The sequence below is a fragment of the Galleria mellonella genome, unplaced genomic scaffold (genome assembly GCF_026898425.1).
Source record: "Galleria mellonella isolate WM207_F2 unplaced genomic scaffold, CSIRO_AGI_GalMel_v1 utg132, whole genome shotgun sequence".
NCBI lineage: Eukaryota > Metazoa > Arthropoda > Insecta > Lepidoptera > Pyralidae > Galleria > Galleria mellonella.
Genome location: NW_026441989.1, coordinates 5535770 through 5549582, shown reverse-complemented (window position 1 = coordinate 5549582; position 13813 = coordinate 5535770). Strand labels below are relative to the sequence as shown.

General features: G+C 32.8%; 1 protein-coding gene across 1 annotated transcript in view; it reads right to left on the bottom strand.

The window, feature by feature from the left end:
* The window catches only part of LOC113518328 (lachesin-like), a 102809-nt gene extending 90520 nt beyond the window's left edge, over nucleotides 1-12289 (bottom strand). Inside the window, exon 1 of the mRNA XM_026903193.3 lies at nucleotides 11808-12289. Coding sequence (XP_026758994.1) covers nucleotides 11808-11970 — 163 coding nt within the window. The 5' untranslated portion in view covers nucleotides 11971-12289. The remainder of the gene's footprint in view (nucleotides 1-11807) is intronic.
* Nucleotides 12290-13813: the final 1524 nt, after the last annotated feature.

Genomic DNA, 13813 nt, shown 5'->3' with positions numbered 1-13813 from the left:
GTTCGCCGGCTGCGATGAACACTCCGTCCCAAGCTAAATCTCTACAAATTCTTGATACAAATTAATGCCTCGGGAGGACTCCGCGAGCGTCTCTTCTAATTTCATTTCGTAATACTACCGCACATCGCACTACAGCGCCACCGCTACTGTCTCCGCACCCCTATAACCCTACGAGAGTCGCGTGAACGCAATGCCACCAAAACATTACAACAACTGAAGACTTATTTAATAGTTTACGTTGTTACTAAGTTGCGTTGCGGTAGGAAACAAAATGACATAATTTCTACTCTATTTATTCTTAATAATGATACCACGCTGGTCAGTTGGATTTGCTTTAGAATTTTTCTTGTTTCTAGAAAAATTATCTAATAACAGATATTAATAATAAATGTAGATAATGTTTTACATACACGTAAAGTATATATGTTTGTATAAATGTAATAAAAGTACCGAGGATACCTATAGTAGGCAATTCGGTGCTAACCTAAGACTTATCTCTTCCTGCTGCTATCATCTGTAAAGCTGAAGAAATTACATTTTTTTAAATAGTGATAACCCCCCCCCCCCATTATTGGTATACGCTGACGTGCACCAGTGGTCGATGATAAGTGAGAATAAAATCAGGTAAGTTAGTCTATTCTAACGAATTCACCAGGAAATAACCACGATGGTTTCCTGTTAGAATATATCGCTAACATTGAAGCCCTTAGTCTTTATTCTGGTCCTAATAATCTATTTCCCTCTTAGACTGAGGTTTCACTAGTAGGATAGTTCCAGTTTTCAAATGAGTAATAAACTATACTAGAGATTTTCTTTTGGGTAGAGGTAAAGCAAGATGTCTAATTATAATCCATTTCATCATTAAATCCATTAGTTCGAAAATGCAGGGAATTAAGAGGAATCATTTCTCAAAATAAATCACACAAAGTAAAGAAAATTTTAATATAGTATCGTTAGGAGTGTAGTTTGACCGTTATATCTATTTTACTATTAATAAATCTATATAATCCATACGCATATCAATATAAGTGAGTGCATTGTATATGTAATTTATATAATAGCATTATACAAAATGCAATACATTTCTATTTTTCAGACCATTAATCCTGGACAATAACACAGCAGCGTAACGGCGAGAGTAAAATAAACGCCGGGTGAAATAGTTCGGAACTGGTATCATCGTTGCAAATGTAAATGAACAATTAAAGCGCTTGCCGTGGCCAGGACAATGATGATAATTATTTTAGTTTGCTGTCGGCGCGGCCGTCAGTCGGTGTTGGCGCGCATCCGCCCGCTAGATCGCTGGAATGCTCCTCGGACCCCCATTTTCGCCATTAAACAACGACACTTCTGCTATTCGTAAATTATTATCAGCTAGCGCTTTCATTACTCGGTCCGATAACAAAGGAACTCAAATATACGTAGTGATTCAACTTCGATTTGAGTGCGCCTTCTCCTCTATTGTTAACACCCTGAATCGTGACTCATATTAGGCCGGAGGTGAAATTTTGATTAATTCGTTACTGTGTTCATAGTTATCGATAGTTCCAGCCAAGAAACTTCAATGAAAGGATTGGCTTGAATTGTACTATAATTACATCGTTATAAATTCTGAGTTGCATTGTCGCGTACCTACCTATAATAGAGCTGATGCATTTCCATACATTTTATTTATCTAGTAACTTTAAGTATTATAAATTTAAGACAGAAGATTAAGTATTTTTTATGATACTTAGAGAGGCAAACAAGTTGGCGACTTACCTAATAGAAAGTAGCAAGAGTAGCCTGTAGACATGGACAGCTCCATAGAAGTCGTAGAATATATTATGATGCCCATGGTTCACGTCCTTTCCTAAGGACTATGTTGAATATGTCAACTAAATTATGTAACATTTTATTAAATCAAATATTTTGTACTAGAAGTAAAATAAAGAAGTATTTATATTATATAATATATATTCGATACATAATCACTTATATTTTTCCATATAAAGTAAGATTCTCCTATGGGCAAGTAGACCTGTCAAATAAAAGGGCAATCAGTACTAACGTATTAAATATAATCAAAACTAACGTATTAAAATAAATATAAATTGCTCACTTGTTTTATATTTTTTAACAGTTGTTCAATTTAGATTCTTGTGGTAAGAAGCAATCACGTAACACTTGTGCGGCGAATGCGTCGCTAATTAAATTTCATTGATTCAAAGCTCATTTGCGAAGTGCGTTGGATGCCTACATATCAGTGGCCGCGTGAGAGTTGCAGGGAAATGGAAATGGTTTGAATTCGGCAGCACCGGAATGCTTTCAACTCGCGTAATTCAGTTAAACGAGTAATTTATGACTGGCCAAATTACTGGCATCACTATGTCCGACTATTTGATACGAGCCTTAACAACAATACGATCCATACAGTATTCCAATTTGATAAATGCAAATTGTGCGAATTCCAACGAGCCGGTTGACAAGTGTGCGAGGTATGATACACAACATACCAATTATGATGCGTACATGAATAGTTCGCTTGATTATACTATAAATAAACGATATTTACTGATATAGCTACCTGTAATTTCAACGTGTTATTTAATAACCTTATCCACTATATATAAATACTTCAGAAAGCAAAATCTGTTCTTATTAAAACCCTAATAAATATTTTCTCACAATCAACTTTTTCAATTCAGTACAACCTTAGTTTTAATTTAAAAATATATTTAAGTATACTATTAAAACTCTTTTTAGATTTGATATATTTTACATACAGCAATGATAATCGAATGAGTGCCTTTGTAGCAATCATTCAATGTATAGTCTCGCTGCAATAATATGTAATTAAGCAGTCACAGAATTATTGGATGAATTATAAATCTGAGTCCCAGCGAATGTATTCATAATGTACCTACATATTACAGATCTTGATCTATAGTATACATATACATTATGAGTAAGAAACTGAAGTTGTAGAATGTTGTTTGAATCAAACATAATACTCTTCAAATAATTTCAAGTCACTGGATTAATCTTGTAGAAGTTTAAATTAGAAAAAAATTGTCATAATTTTATCGCAAATTACTTTTTACATCTTCTTCTTTGTACGCTTTTTTCAAAGTAGTTATGATCGTTAGTATTAACAAACTACACTTTATAATAATAAATAATTATAACCATAGTACCTATATATGAATGTGTTCAGGGACAGATACAAACCTTCATATTCACCTTTCAGACTAGCATTCTAACAACAGAAATTCCAGTTTTCTACTTTTATATTAGATACATGTATTCCACTTATTAGTACGAAAATGTATCCGTTATCTTTTCTCACAGCCGTGGCTAAGGAAAAAATAAAGTGCTCTACAAGCCTTTGTTTTTACGGATAAACATAATCTGTACCTCTTGAAGTTTTCAAAAGTTATTTTAATGTTTCGGTTCAGAAACATCATATTCAGACCGTTCGTCCCTTTCATTTTCATTTCAATTTCACCTGATCAAATAATCAGGTGAGATTGAAATGTCCTAAAACATTTGCCCATTCTATGCTGGAACCACATGGCAATATTACATTTTACAATTAATAAATTCCCAAATATCTCAAAACTACTCGTACAATCTCAATAAATAAATATAATAAATACTACAAACTCTATAAATTAGGTATTATCCAAAATATTTAAAAGATATATATTTCCACATTTTTTTTGGAAAATATCCTCTAGAGCTAAAATCAAGAATTTTAGATTCATCTTCTTTTACATTAAAAGCTCAATCAATCAATGTTACATAGGCACAGTTATAAATTGGATTTTGTATTTTATATATAATGCTATCTTTTGCCATCATTGGTCGCAAAAAATATTATTAAGTACAACTTAAGATACTATTTAAAATCTTAATATAAAACTACTAAGCACATGTTTTAGTTTGACTAATTGGAGATTCGAGATAAAATTTTTGATCTGAAATTAAGAAAGACTCATTTCCGCACTTTTGGAAAATGATTTGAAACAAAAAACAATATAAGCTTTCAATTTGTAATAGAAATATGAGATTAAATATTTTTTAACTTAAAAACGCAAGATTTTATGTAATTAAAAATATTATATAATAATAATATTTTTAGAAACAAATCATAAACATCTAATCCCGGCATCTAACTACTTTTTACTATTTGCCTGTATCAGAGTGAGTTCCTCGAGTAATTACTTACTTTTCAACAATTCCCTGTCCTCCGGTTTCTTTCCTTCAGCTTGGAAAGCAGCTTTCATAATCCCTCTACCAAAAAAGAAACTTCCTTCCTCGTTCTCAGATTACCGTCCAATTTCTATACTCCCTTTTCTATCCAAAGCCTTAGAACGCCTTGTCCAACAAAAACTTAACTTTTACCTATCAAGAAACAATCTCTTAAATCCTCTTCAATCTGGATTCCGTCCTGGTCATAGTACGACTACTGCTCTTATTAAAATTTCTGACGATATCCGTTTTGGCATGGAGAATTCTCAATTAACGGTCTTAACATTATTGGACTTTAGCAATGCCTTTAATACTGTTGATTTTGATATTTTGTTAGGATTGCTAACCTCTCTCAACATATCTCCAACGGCAATTGACTGGTTTCGTAGTTACCTGTTTGGACGTCGGCAACGTATTCGCATTGATGACGTTTTATCTTCTTGGTGCCATACGTCAGCTGGCGTGCCGCAGGGTGGCGTCTTATCTCCTCTTCTATTTGCCTTATTTATTAGCACTATCACTTCGAAACTTCAATCTTCCTACCACCTTTATGCAGATGATTTACAGATTTACTCTTTAGCCCCTCTGGTTGATATCTCTTTAGCAATATCTACTGTTAACGCCGATCTGGAATGTATATCTGCCTGGAGTAAATCTCATGGTCTTGTTATAAACCCCTTGAAGACACAAGCAATTATTATTGGGAGTCCCATACTTATTTCCAAAATTTCCTCGACCAGTCTTCCGCCTGTGGTTTTTGATGGGGTTATGATAGATTACCAGAAAAAAGTAAAAAATCTTGGCATTATTTTTGATAACACTTTGTCATGGTCTCCACAAATCTCGGAGGTCAGTAAAAAAATGTTTGCTGCAACTTTTGCCTTAAATAGACTACGTAATTTCCTCCCAGTTAACACCAAAATTGCGCTCGCACACACCTTACTCCTACCCATTCTTGATTATGCCGACTCATGTTATTTAGACCTCACCGAAGAGCAATTAAACAAGCTTGAGCGTCTCCAAAATTTATGTATCCGCTTCATATTTGGTCTTCGCAAATATGATCACATTTCTCAATTTCGTACTCAACTCAAGTGGCTCTCTATCCGTTTTCGTCGTAATCTGCATATCCTGTCTCTTCTTTACACAATCCTTTTTAATCCTGCTGCTCCTGATTATCTAAAAGACCGATTCTTGTTTCTCAGTGAGGCTAATGATCATACTTTACGCAGTGTCAATAACCTCCGACTTAAATTTCCCACTCATTCTTCTTCCTTTTATTCTAGATCCTTTACTGTTCAGGCAGTTCGTCTATGGAACTCACTACCTACCTCTATTCGGTGCGCTCAAACTCTTACTAGCTTCAAAACCTCTGTTAAATCTTACTACCTCTCACTTTAGTACTATTTTCCTGTGTTCTCTCTTCGTTTTCCTTCATCATTTTTTTCTGTTGTATGTATGCTGTTAAGTATGTGTATGTTATGTATATATTTAATTGTGTATATATTATATATGTATGTGTATGTATGTATGTATGTTATGTATATATTTAATTGTGTATATATTATATATGTATGTGTATATATGTATGTATGTATTTATATATGTTTGTATATGATAATATTTATATAATAGTGCGCCACCTACTCTTTGTCTTTTTCTCAATGTCCTCTACCCAAAGGTTGTCTGGAAGAGATTGCTTAGCGATAAGGCCGCCTTTTGTATCACTTCTCATTAATATTTACTGTATTTGTTATTTCTCTTTTTACTTGGTGCAATAAAGTGTAAATAAATAAAATAAATAATAATTTTGCAAAATTCCTGACAATTATATGGGTCTAATTAAGCTCCTAAAGTTAAACGATATTTTTTATTTTGAATTTATAAATAAATGTCTTCTCTTTCAATATGAAAAAGAAGACATTTCATTTAGTTTCATAGTCTCAATGTCATTCGAGATTTTTCGTTAATTAATTCCCTTGTTATATTAAAAAAATATTCTGTCATTGTCCTTAACTATTTAAACGAAGCCAAATGAGGCTTAGTAAGTCATTAGATAGCATAATAATAAATACGTTACACACTAACTTTTATCACATACTGAGATATAGGGGAGAGTGGGGGAATTGAGAACGGTGGGTAATTGGGAACAGCTAGGTAAATAATACTTCCCCCCACATTACACCATCCCGCGCTTATTCAACGGACGCATCCAGCGCCCCTCAATGTACACCAAATAGTAAGAGTGAAAGACCACATGTACGCTGTCACGGTAAGTCGAACAATGTTTTTTGCATTTCTTTTATAATTTTTGTCGTGTCTTATAATAGGTGTAACTATCATATTTTTGAATTCAAAGGCACCATATTTTGTTATTATCATGCATGTACTATCTGCTTCCAAACCCTACGTGATTGAAGGTTATCAAAAATACTATCGAGGATGGCGGCCATTTTGATATATATTGACTAATTTGGGCAATTGGGAATGGCATCAGGCGGGTAATTGGGAACGTTTTCAATTACCTCTCGCGTTCTTAGTTTACCCCTAGTACTGCTGGTTAATTATGTAAAAATGTTTTAACTTTAAAAATTGTTTTACATGCCTCGAAACTATATATGAAAGACTGAATCGAAATACAAAATTGAAGATCTTCGCCTTGCAGTTGAAGATGTTAGAAGTAAGAAGCTCACATTAGGCCAAGCTGCTACCAAATATTCAATACCAAAATCAACATTATTCAAACAATTAAAACAAAACAAAGTCAAGACACCAAAAAAAGGTCGATCTGCTGTATTTAATAGAGAACAATAAGACTAGCTAGAAAAATATATACTTGATTGCTGCAAGACTTTTTATGGAATAACACCAAGTTCATTACGTAGAATTGCTTTTCGATTTGCTGAAGCTAATTCTTAAAAAAGCTGAAACACAATTTTAACAAAGAAACTGAAGATAGCATACAATAAGGAATGTGAGTTGTACATGGTTAACAATCCTGGGAAACGAATAACCCAATACGAGGTTGGAGAACTTTTTACAAAGGCGTGCAATAAAACAGCTAACATAAGCAAGGCTGTCAGTGGATTTAGAGCCGCTTAAATTTATCCTATTAATCCTGACAAATTTAAAGACATCTTTGAGAATATGACATCTAATGAATCCTACATCAGTCAGATTCAAGAATGCGATGCTCATAAAACTACAGCTGAGCAAAGTTTAAATTTATCCGATAACACTCTCAGTCAAAGTAAAACCCCTTCTCCATCCACTTCTGTGCCTCTTACCGAAATCATTAATGTGCCTATCATACCTAAAACAAGAACCACTTCTGTGCGACAGAATAAGAGACATTCTCAAATTTTATCCAGCTCACCGATAAAAATTGAACTTGAGGGAAAGCAGAAAAAACAAAATGAGAGAAAAGCTAAAAAAGAAAAAGTTCCGAATAAAACACTATAAAAGAACTTTAAAACCATAAAAAAGAATCTAAGAGTCAAGGGCAAAGGAGGGAAAAATTTAAAGAAGGCTTTGCAAGAAAATAAGTTCGAAGAAGAGTTTTTTGTATAATGTGCAACGAAAAATATGAATCTCCGCCGACAGAGGATTGGATTATGTGCGTCATCTGTAAACTCTGGGCACATGAAAAATGTACTGCTGGCGAGACTAGTCTAGGGTACGTGTGTGATATGCGCCAACCAAAAAAACTATAGTTTATTATAAAGATTTAATTGTGTCGTTTCTAATTACCCCATACCGTTCCCATTTACCCTTCGGGATGATCTCAATTACCCCATAGGGTATCGGGTAAAAAGAAACGACAACGTTTTTTGTTTTCGTTAAAATTTCTAATGAAACGTTGATTCTTGAGAGTTTTTCTGTAACTGATAAGTAGATAGATAAGTAAAGTTTATATTGTAATAAAAGTTGCTATATCTAAGACTTTTTTCTATTATTTTTGGACGTTGGAAGTTAAGTGTTCCCAATTCCCCCACTTTCCCCTATTATACATCTATCATTATATTTAACACCAAAAATAACTGAATCCAACTCAAACAAATTCAAATAAATAAACTTCATTTTAGAAGTACAATGTAGCAAAAATAACAAATTATTGTTAGATTTTTTTAGGTTAGGTAGACTTCCATCATCATTTCAGCCGTTAATTGTCCACTGCTAAACATAAGCCTTTCCCATAAGGAGAGTTTTGCCAGTAGCTACTACGATTAGCAGGCTGGTTGACAACCGCAGTTAGACTTTTAGAGATATTTTAAGAGAAACGCTACTGCCCATCTCTCTACCATTCAGTTCCCTTAGGCGCTTCTTGCGACACCTACAGAAAAGAAAGGGGTAGCCTACTGTATGCCGGGACCACACGGCCATATGACTCCCATATATGTATTAAATGATGTATAGTCTATAAAAAATAGTCCAATGTATATATTTTTCCAAAACAAACGAATATAATGGATATATTTGAGTATTTTTATATATTTCATGTACTAAAATTATCTAAATATGAGAAGAAGATAGATAAGAGATATCACGCCGGCTGCTAGAAATCTCTGGTGACTAGAAGGCTGGCCTATACTTTGGTCCCCGCATCTCCATAGCCATTCAACGTACAAATGCAGCAAACCTCCTAGGCGCCCTACCAGTTAGCAGTGACCTCAAAGAATTTTTTATCTTCAATTAATGTTTTAAAGTATTGTTATCTAATTATTTTGCTTAAATTTCATGATGATATATTTTATTTAATAATAATAATTTCTAAGTATGTATATAAGTAATCTAATATATTTGTATCCTAGTGGTATTACTATCCCATAGATTAAAACTAGAGTGCACTGTGGGGACTTAGATTATATGTGAAATACATCCAAGTCTATTTATTATACTTTTTTTTCATTAACTTTACATTATTATTTTAGCAAACTACTAAATCCTCTGATTTTCGTATATTATAGGTATATATTACATCGCTATATTCATGTAATCTATTTATACTGTAACATGAATTAAGGGCATCTGCGTAAATTAACGTTTTTCAAACAAAACAAAAATAAACCTATAAAATAAATCATAATCAAGACAGCACAAATTTTATCTGTGATATATTTCTTGAGTGTTATGTACACGAATAAGTAGGTGTTGTTCAAAGCCGACGCCGCCCACCGCCACTCACAAGAAAATTATGGAACCATTTTTTTTTCTTTTGATTATGAAAATCATGTAAAAATGAAAAATAATTATTTGACGTAGATGGGTTTCACAACAATTATTATTTAATCAATTAATATTAAGTTATTATTTAATTTCATAATGATTTTGGAGCGCCTTGAAAGGTAAGGAGGCGGTACGTAAAACGTAATTTGCGTTATACTCTTAATTACATAAAGTCTAAAGTTAAACAAAATTAAGTGTAGCATAATTCTTCACATAAGATTTCTTCCAATATATGAGGTCCCAACTTCGATTCTTGCCCAGGTCAACTTAAGAAACTGACTTTTCTATGTTGACCCTCTTCTATTACTCGAGACTATAAACCAACCAACCAAGTAATTTATATAGCATAGTAGCATAGTCATTAACTTTCTAAATAATTAATAATTCCAACATGGCAGGGGAGTCTATCCACCTCGCGCGATTTGATTTGTTAACGGTGTTTCATCTATTTCAATTCTGTTGAAATACTTGGAAATTTATATAGATCTATAATTTTTGGTATCCATCAAATCATGATTTACGTTCTATGAAGTCTTATAAATCAGCATAGTAAACAGCAATAGATAGAAGAATAGTACTATCATTACTAGGCAAATCAGATGACTTGGTAAATAAGTAGGTACAGCTTCATTTTGATTTTTTCTTCGCATATTTATTCTACTCTTATAACATCTTGAGAATTATAAAAAGATAAAAAAACTTAGAGCAGAAAGAAGCAAAAATTGTATCAAATTACTTTTAATTAATTTAGAAGAAACATGTCTTGATTCATGATCAATTAATTTATTTTTTGAATCTAAATAAATAATAATACAATTTATTTATATTAAAATCCAGAAAGTACTTTCAGCTATTTCTTATACATTTTTTATATTTATATATGATACAGTCCGTCATCAGACAAGCTGTATGCTTTACAGTTACTATAGCTTATGGATGCCTGCAGCACTAGGGATGTCACGTGTCATTTTGAAATTAATCATCCATTCATTTTTAAAATGAACACTCTATAAGTGTTGCAAGCGCTAATTCCAAGCATGATCTATAAAAAAAATAAGTAAAATCCTCAAAGAAATCGCCGTTAAAATTATTTTTGATAGTTTACCACCACCATGTATTTTATACTGTCATCATGTAACCTAAAGCGTTACCAGATAATCGCATACATATTGTCAGACAATCTAATGATACGGTTTTTTAAAATCCGTCAACAAAATAACATATTATGATAAAAGACTTTTAAAAGTTTAATTACTTACTTAAGTAATAAGAAATTATATCTAATTCTTTTTTAATCGATATTAACTAAAAATTGTTTAATAACTATATATCTGTACAATACAAGAAGTAAAATCTTTATATTCTTTTTAAAAGAATATTTCTCATCTGAATACAACACAAAAAAATCAAATTTTTTATGTCTCTTTGGTTTAGGTCATACGTGTGTTTGATTTAGATTCAATGATAAAATATTTTTCAAAAATCTTTTTAAAATCTTTACTTATTTATTCTTAAACATTACCTATTATTAAATTTAAACAAAATCATAGATATGATTGAACTGAATAACCATACGGTGGCACTTAGAGATTGCACTATTTTATTCCTCGAAACATACTTGATATAACTTAGCACGCATTTAAAAAAAACATAAGACTACCTAGAACAGTAAAAAATAAACCACCAGAACAAATTCTTTATAAAAAAAATTATGATCAAATATTGCTAGATACCATATTATATTGGAGTATAAAATAATAATATAAAAAACAAAATACATAAAAATTGCATATGTAAGGTATACGTCAGAACACCTTAAATAAATTAATTTTTGACAAAAGAAAACAATAATATGATAGCAATAAACAAATTAAAAAGTTAGTGTAAAACTTCTAACGCAGTTGTTTATTGTTTACCCGCAAAACCTAAATTCACCTTGAAAATATCGAGAATAAATAGGACGACTACAAAAACTTACTTCAACATCGTTTATACTCTTTAAAAATTGTATTTTACTTAACCGCGTCTCTATTAGTTATTTGATCCTCTGATGAAAATGTATGTAGACATAAAACTATTATGTATGTCTATTATTATAGTATTTTTTATAAATTATTAACTTTTTTCTTCTGTGACGTTTAATATGCATTTATCTTACTTAAAATATCTTATTCCCACTGTAAAAATTATATCATTCATGCCAATGCTCATGGTGTACAGGTGTATAACATAATCTTCGAAATTAAGAGGAACATTAATTTCAAAATTCATATAAATACCTGGGTATACAAAATAGAAGAAAAGAATAGAAGAAAAGAATAAAAGAAAAGATAATTTATTAAAAATACCTGAATTCGTGAGCGTGTTATCTCCAAGACCAGTTGAAGTGTCGACATCGGCATGAGCATCAGCAACTGCGGTAGCAAACAGCGCGCATGCCCAAGCGCATCCGACCACAATCAGACGCGCGCACCAAGCGTTTCCGCAACCGTTCAATTGTCGCTTGGCCATATCACATCACCAACTCCTCCGGTCTTTAGATTCTATAGTTATCACGTAATTAATAAAAACTAATTAAATACAAAAGTTATGTATTACTTAGTCAAAATTTTACTGCTAAACTTTTATAAGAAATTGAATATTTTTATTTACAACTGTCTGATATTTGGTTGCGCGTATAAGTAGTAAAAGTTATAAAGTCGCGTGCAGTCCGAGCGACGGCGTGCACTATGTGGGGTGCGTCGGCAACGGCGGTGTGACGGCGTGGTCGCGACGACACTGTCCACGGGCGCACATCGCGGCCGCGACCGGCTCCTTCGGAGTCGCAACGTCTCACACCAGGCTGCGAGGAGGGCCGTTGCGCGCGCACCGCCCTCACCAACCAATCGCACCACGGGGGAGGGACCGCGCGTAAGACGCACGGAAGTATATGCGGAGGCCTATGTACAGATGATAGCGGACAGGTGGTTTCGCGGCCGTAATTAGCCTTCTGATAACTTATTGCGACATAAATATGCTTAAACGCTGGACGATTAAGATAGCGCCCCAAACTGCGCCGACCTTACCTCAACGACCTATTACTTACCAATTACCCATCCACGCCTACCTGCAATATTATGCGCATTTTAATATATTCTAATGAAATTCTCGCGGTGGTGTGGTTCGCAAAGTTAGAAGGGCAGTGAATGTCAGTTTTCTGTAGTTTTTTTACTTAAGCACTCATTTACCAATTCTTTTATTAAATCTTAGCATCTGTATGTATCTATGGTTAAAATTATAATGATAATATTATTTGTTCATAATATATACAAAATATAATAAGAAAAATAAATCATTTTTTTGTTCTCTCCGAATAATTAATATAAAATTAAAATAATATAAAAAAACCTTGATGAAAAAATTTTTATAAACATAACTAAAATCATTATGTATAAATATAATAAAAAAATCACATTAATATCCATCCTTTTATGGAATCTAACGATGTTAACAGATGAATACACAAATAAAAACATCAAACTTATTATCACATCCCTCTTTTAACCTCTTCCTGTACAAATATCAAACTTTAGATATGAGCTTTATTACACATCACTATGAGTCTTGGTCACCATTTGCCTACTGACTAAATCGTTAAGATTAAACCACAATTCCAAACTAGCTAATTTGTGTACCTTTAATAAATGTGAGTTTCTATAACCACCGCTTTGCTCCATAATCAGACCTAGGTCATCATCAGATACTGGTATTTTTATGGATGATAATGGAATGATAACCCCGTCTTCGCTAACGATATACTACGGGGCACCAGTGAGAGGTGATAGGTGAGAATAAAAAAGCAGGTCAGTTAGCCCATCGTAATGAATGCACCTGGAAATTCGCACGATAGTTTCAAGGGAAACCACGGGAAGGTCGAGCTGATAGGGTATATTATTTGCAATGGGTACTGGTGCAATGTGGACTGTATTACTAACAATCCCTTCCCCCCATCAGATACTGGTTGACATCCTGTGAGCCAACAGTTTCTTGAAATAAAGCCAATGAACCCAAACTAAATACATCTGCAGTAAGTAAGTACATAGTTAAAAAGTATTTTATAATTATTACGATCAGCTATCTTGTTCAAGCTTCAATTCATTTATATTGGATTAGTGCAATCACTGGTTACATATGTATGTAATAAAATATTTAAGTCAATAAGATGAATCAAAACATGAGTGCGAAATTTTAACTCATAATTTTATCTTATATTTTTTATATCTCAAATCTCTGCTGATATAGTTTTCACTTAACAATATATATTTTAAGTAGTAAAATATTGTAAGGGAACTGGTCTCACGGCATAATTTGGCAT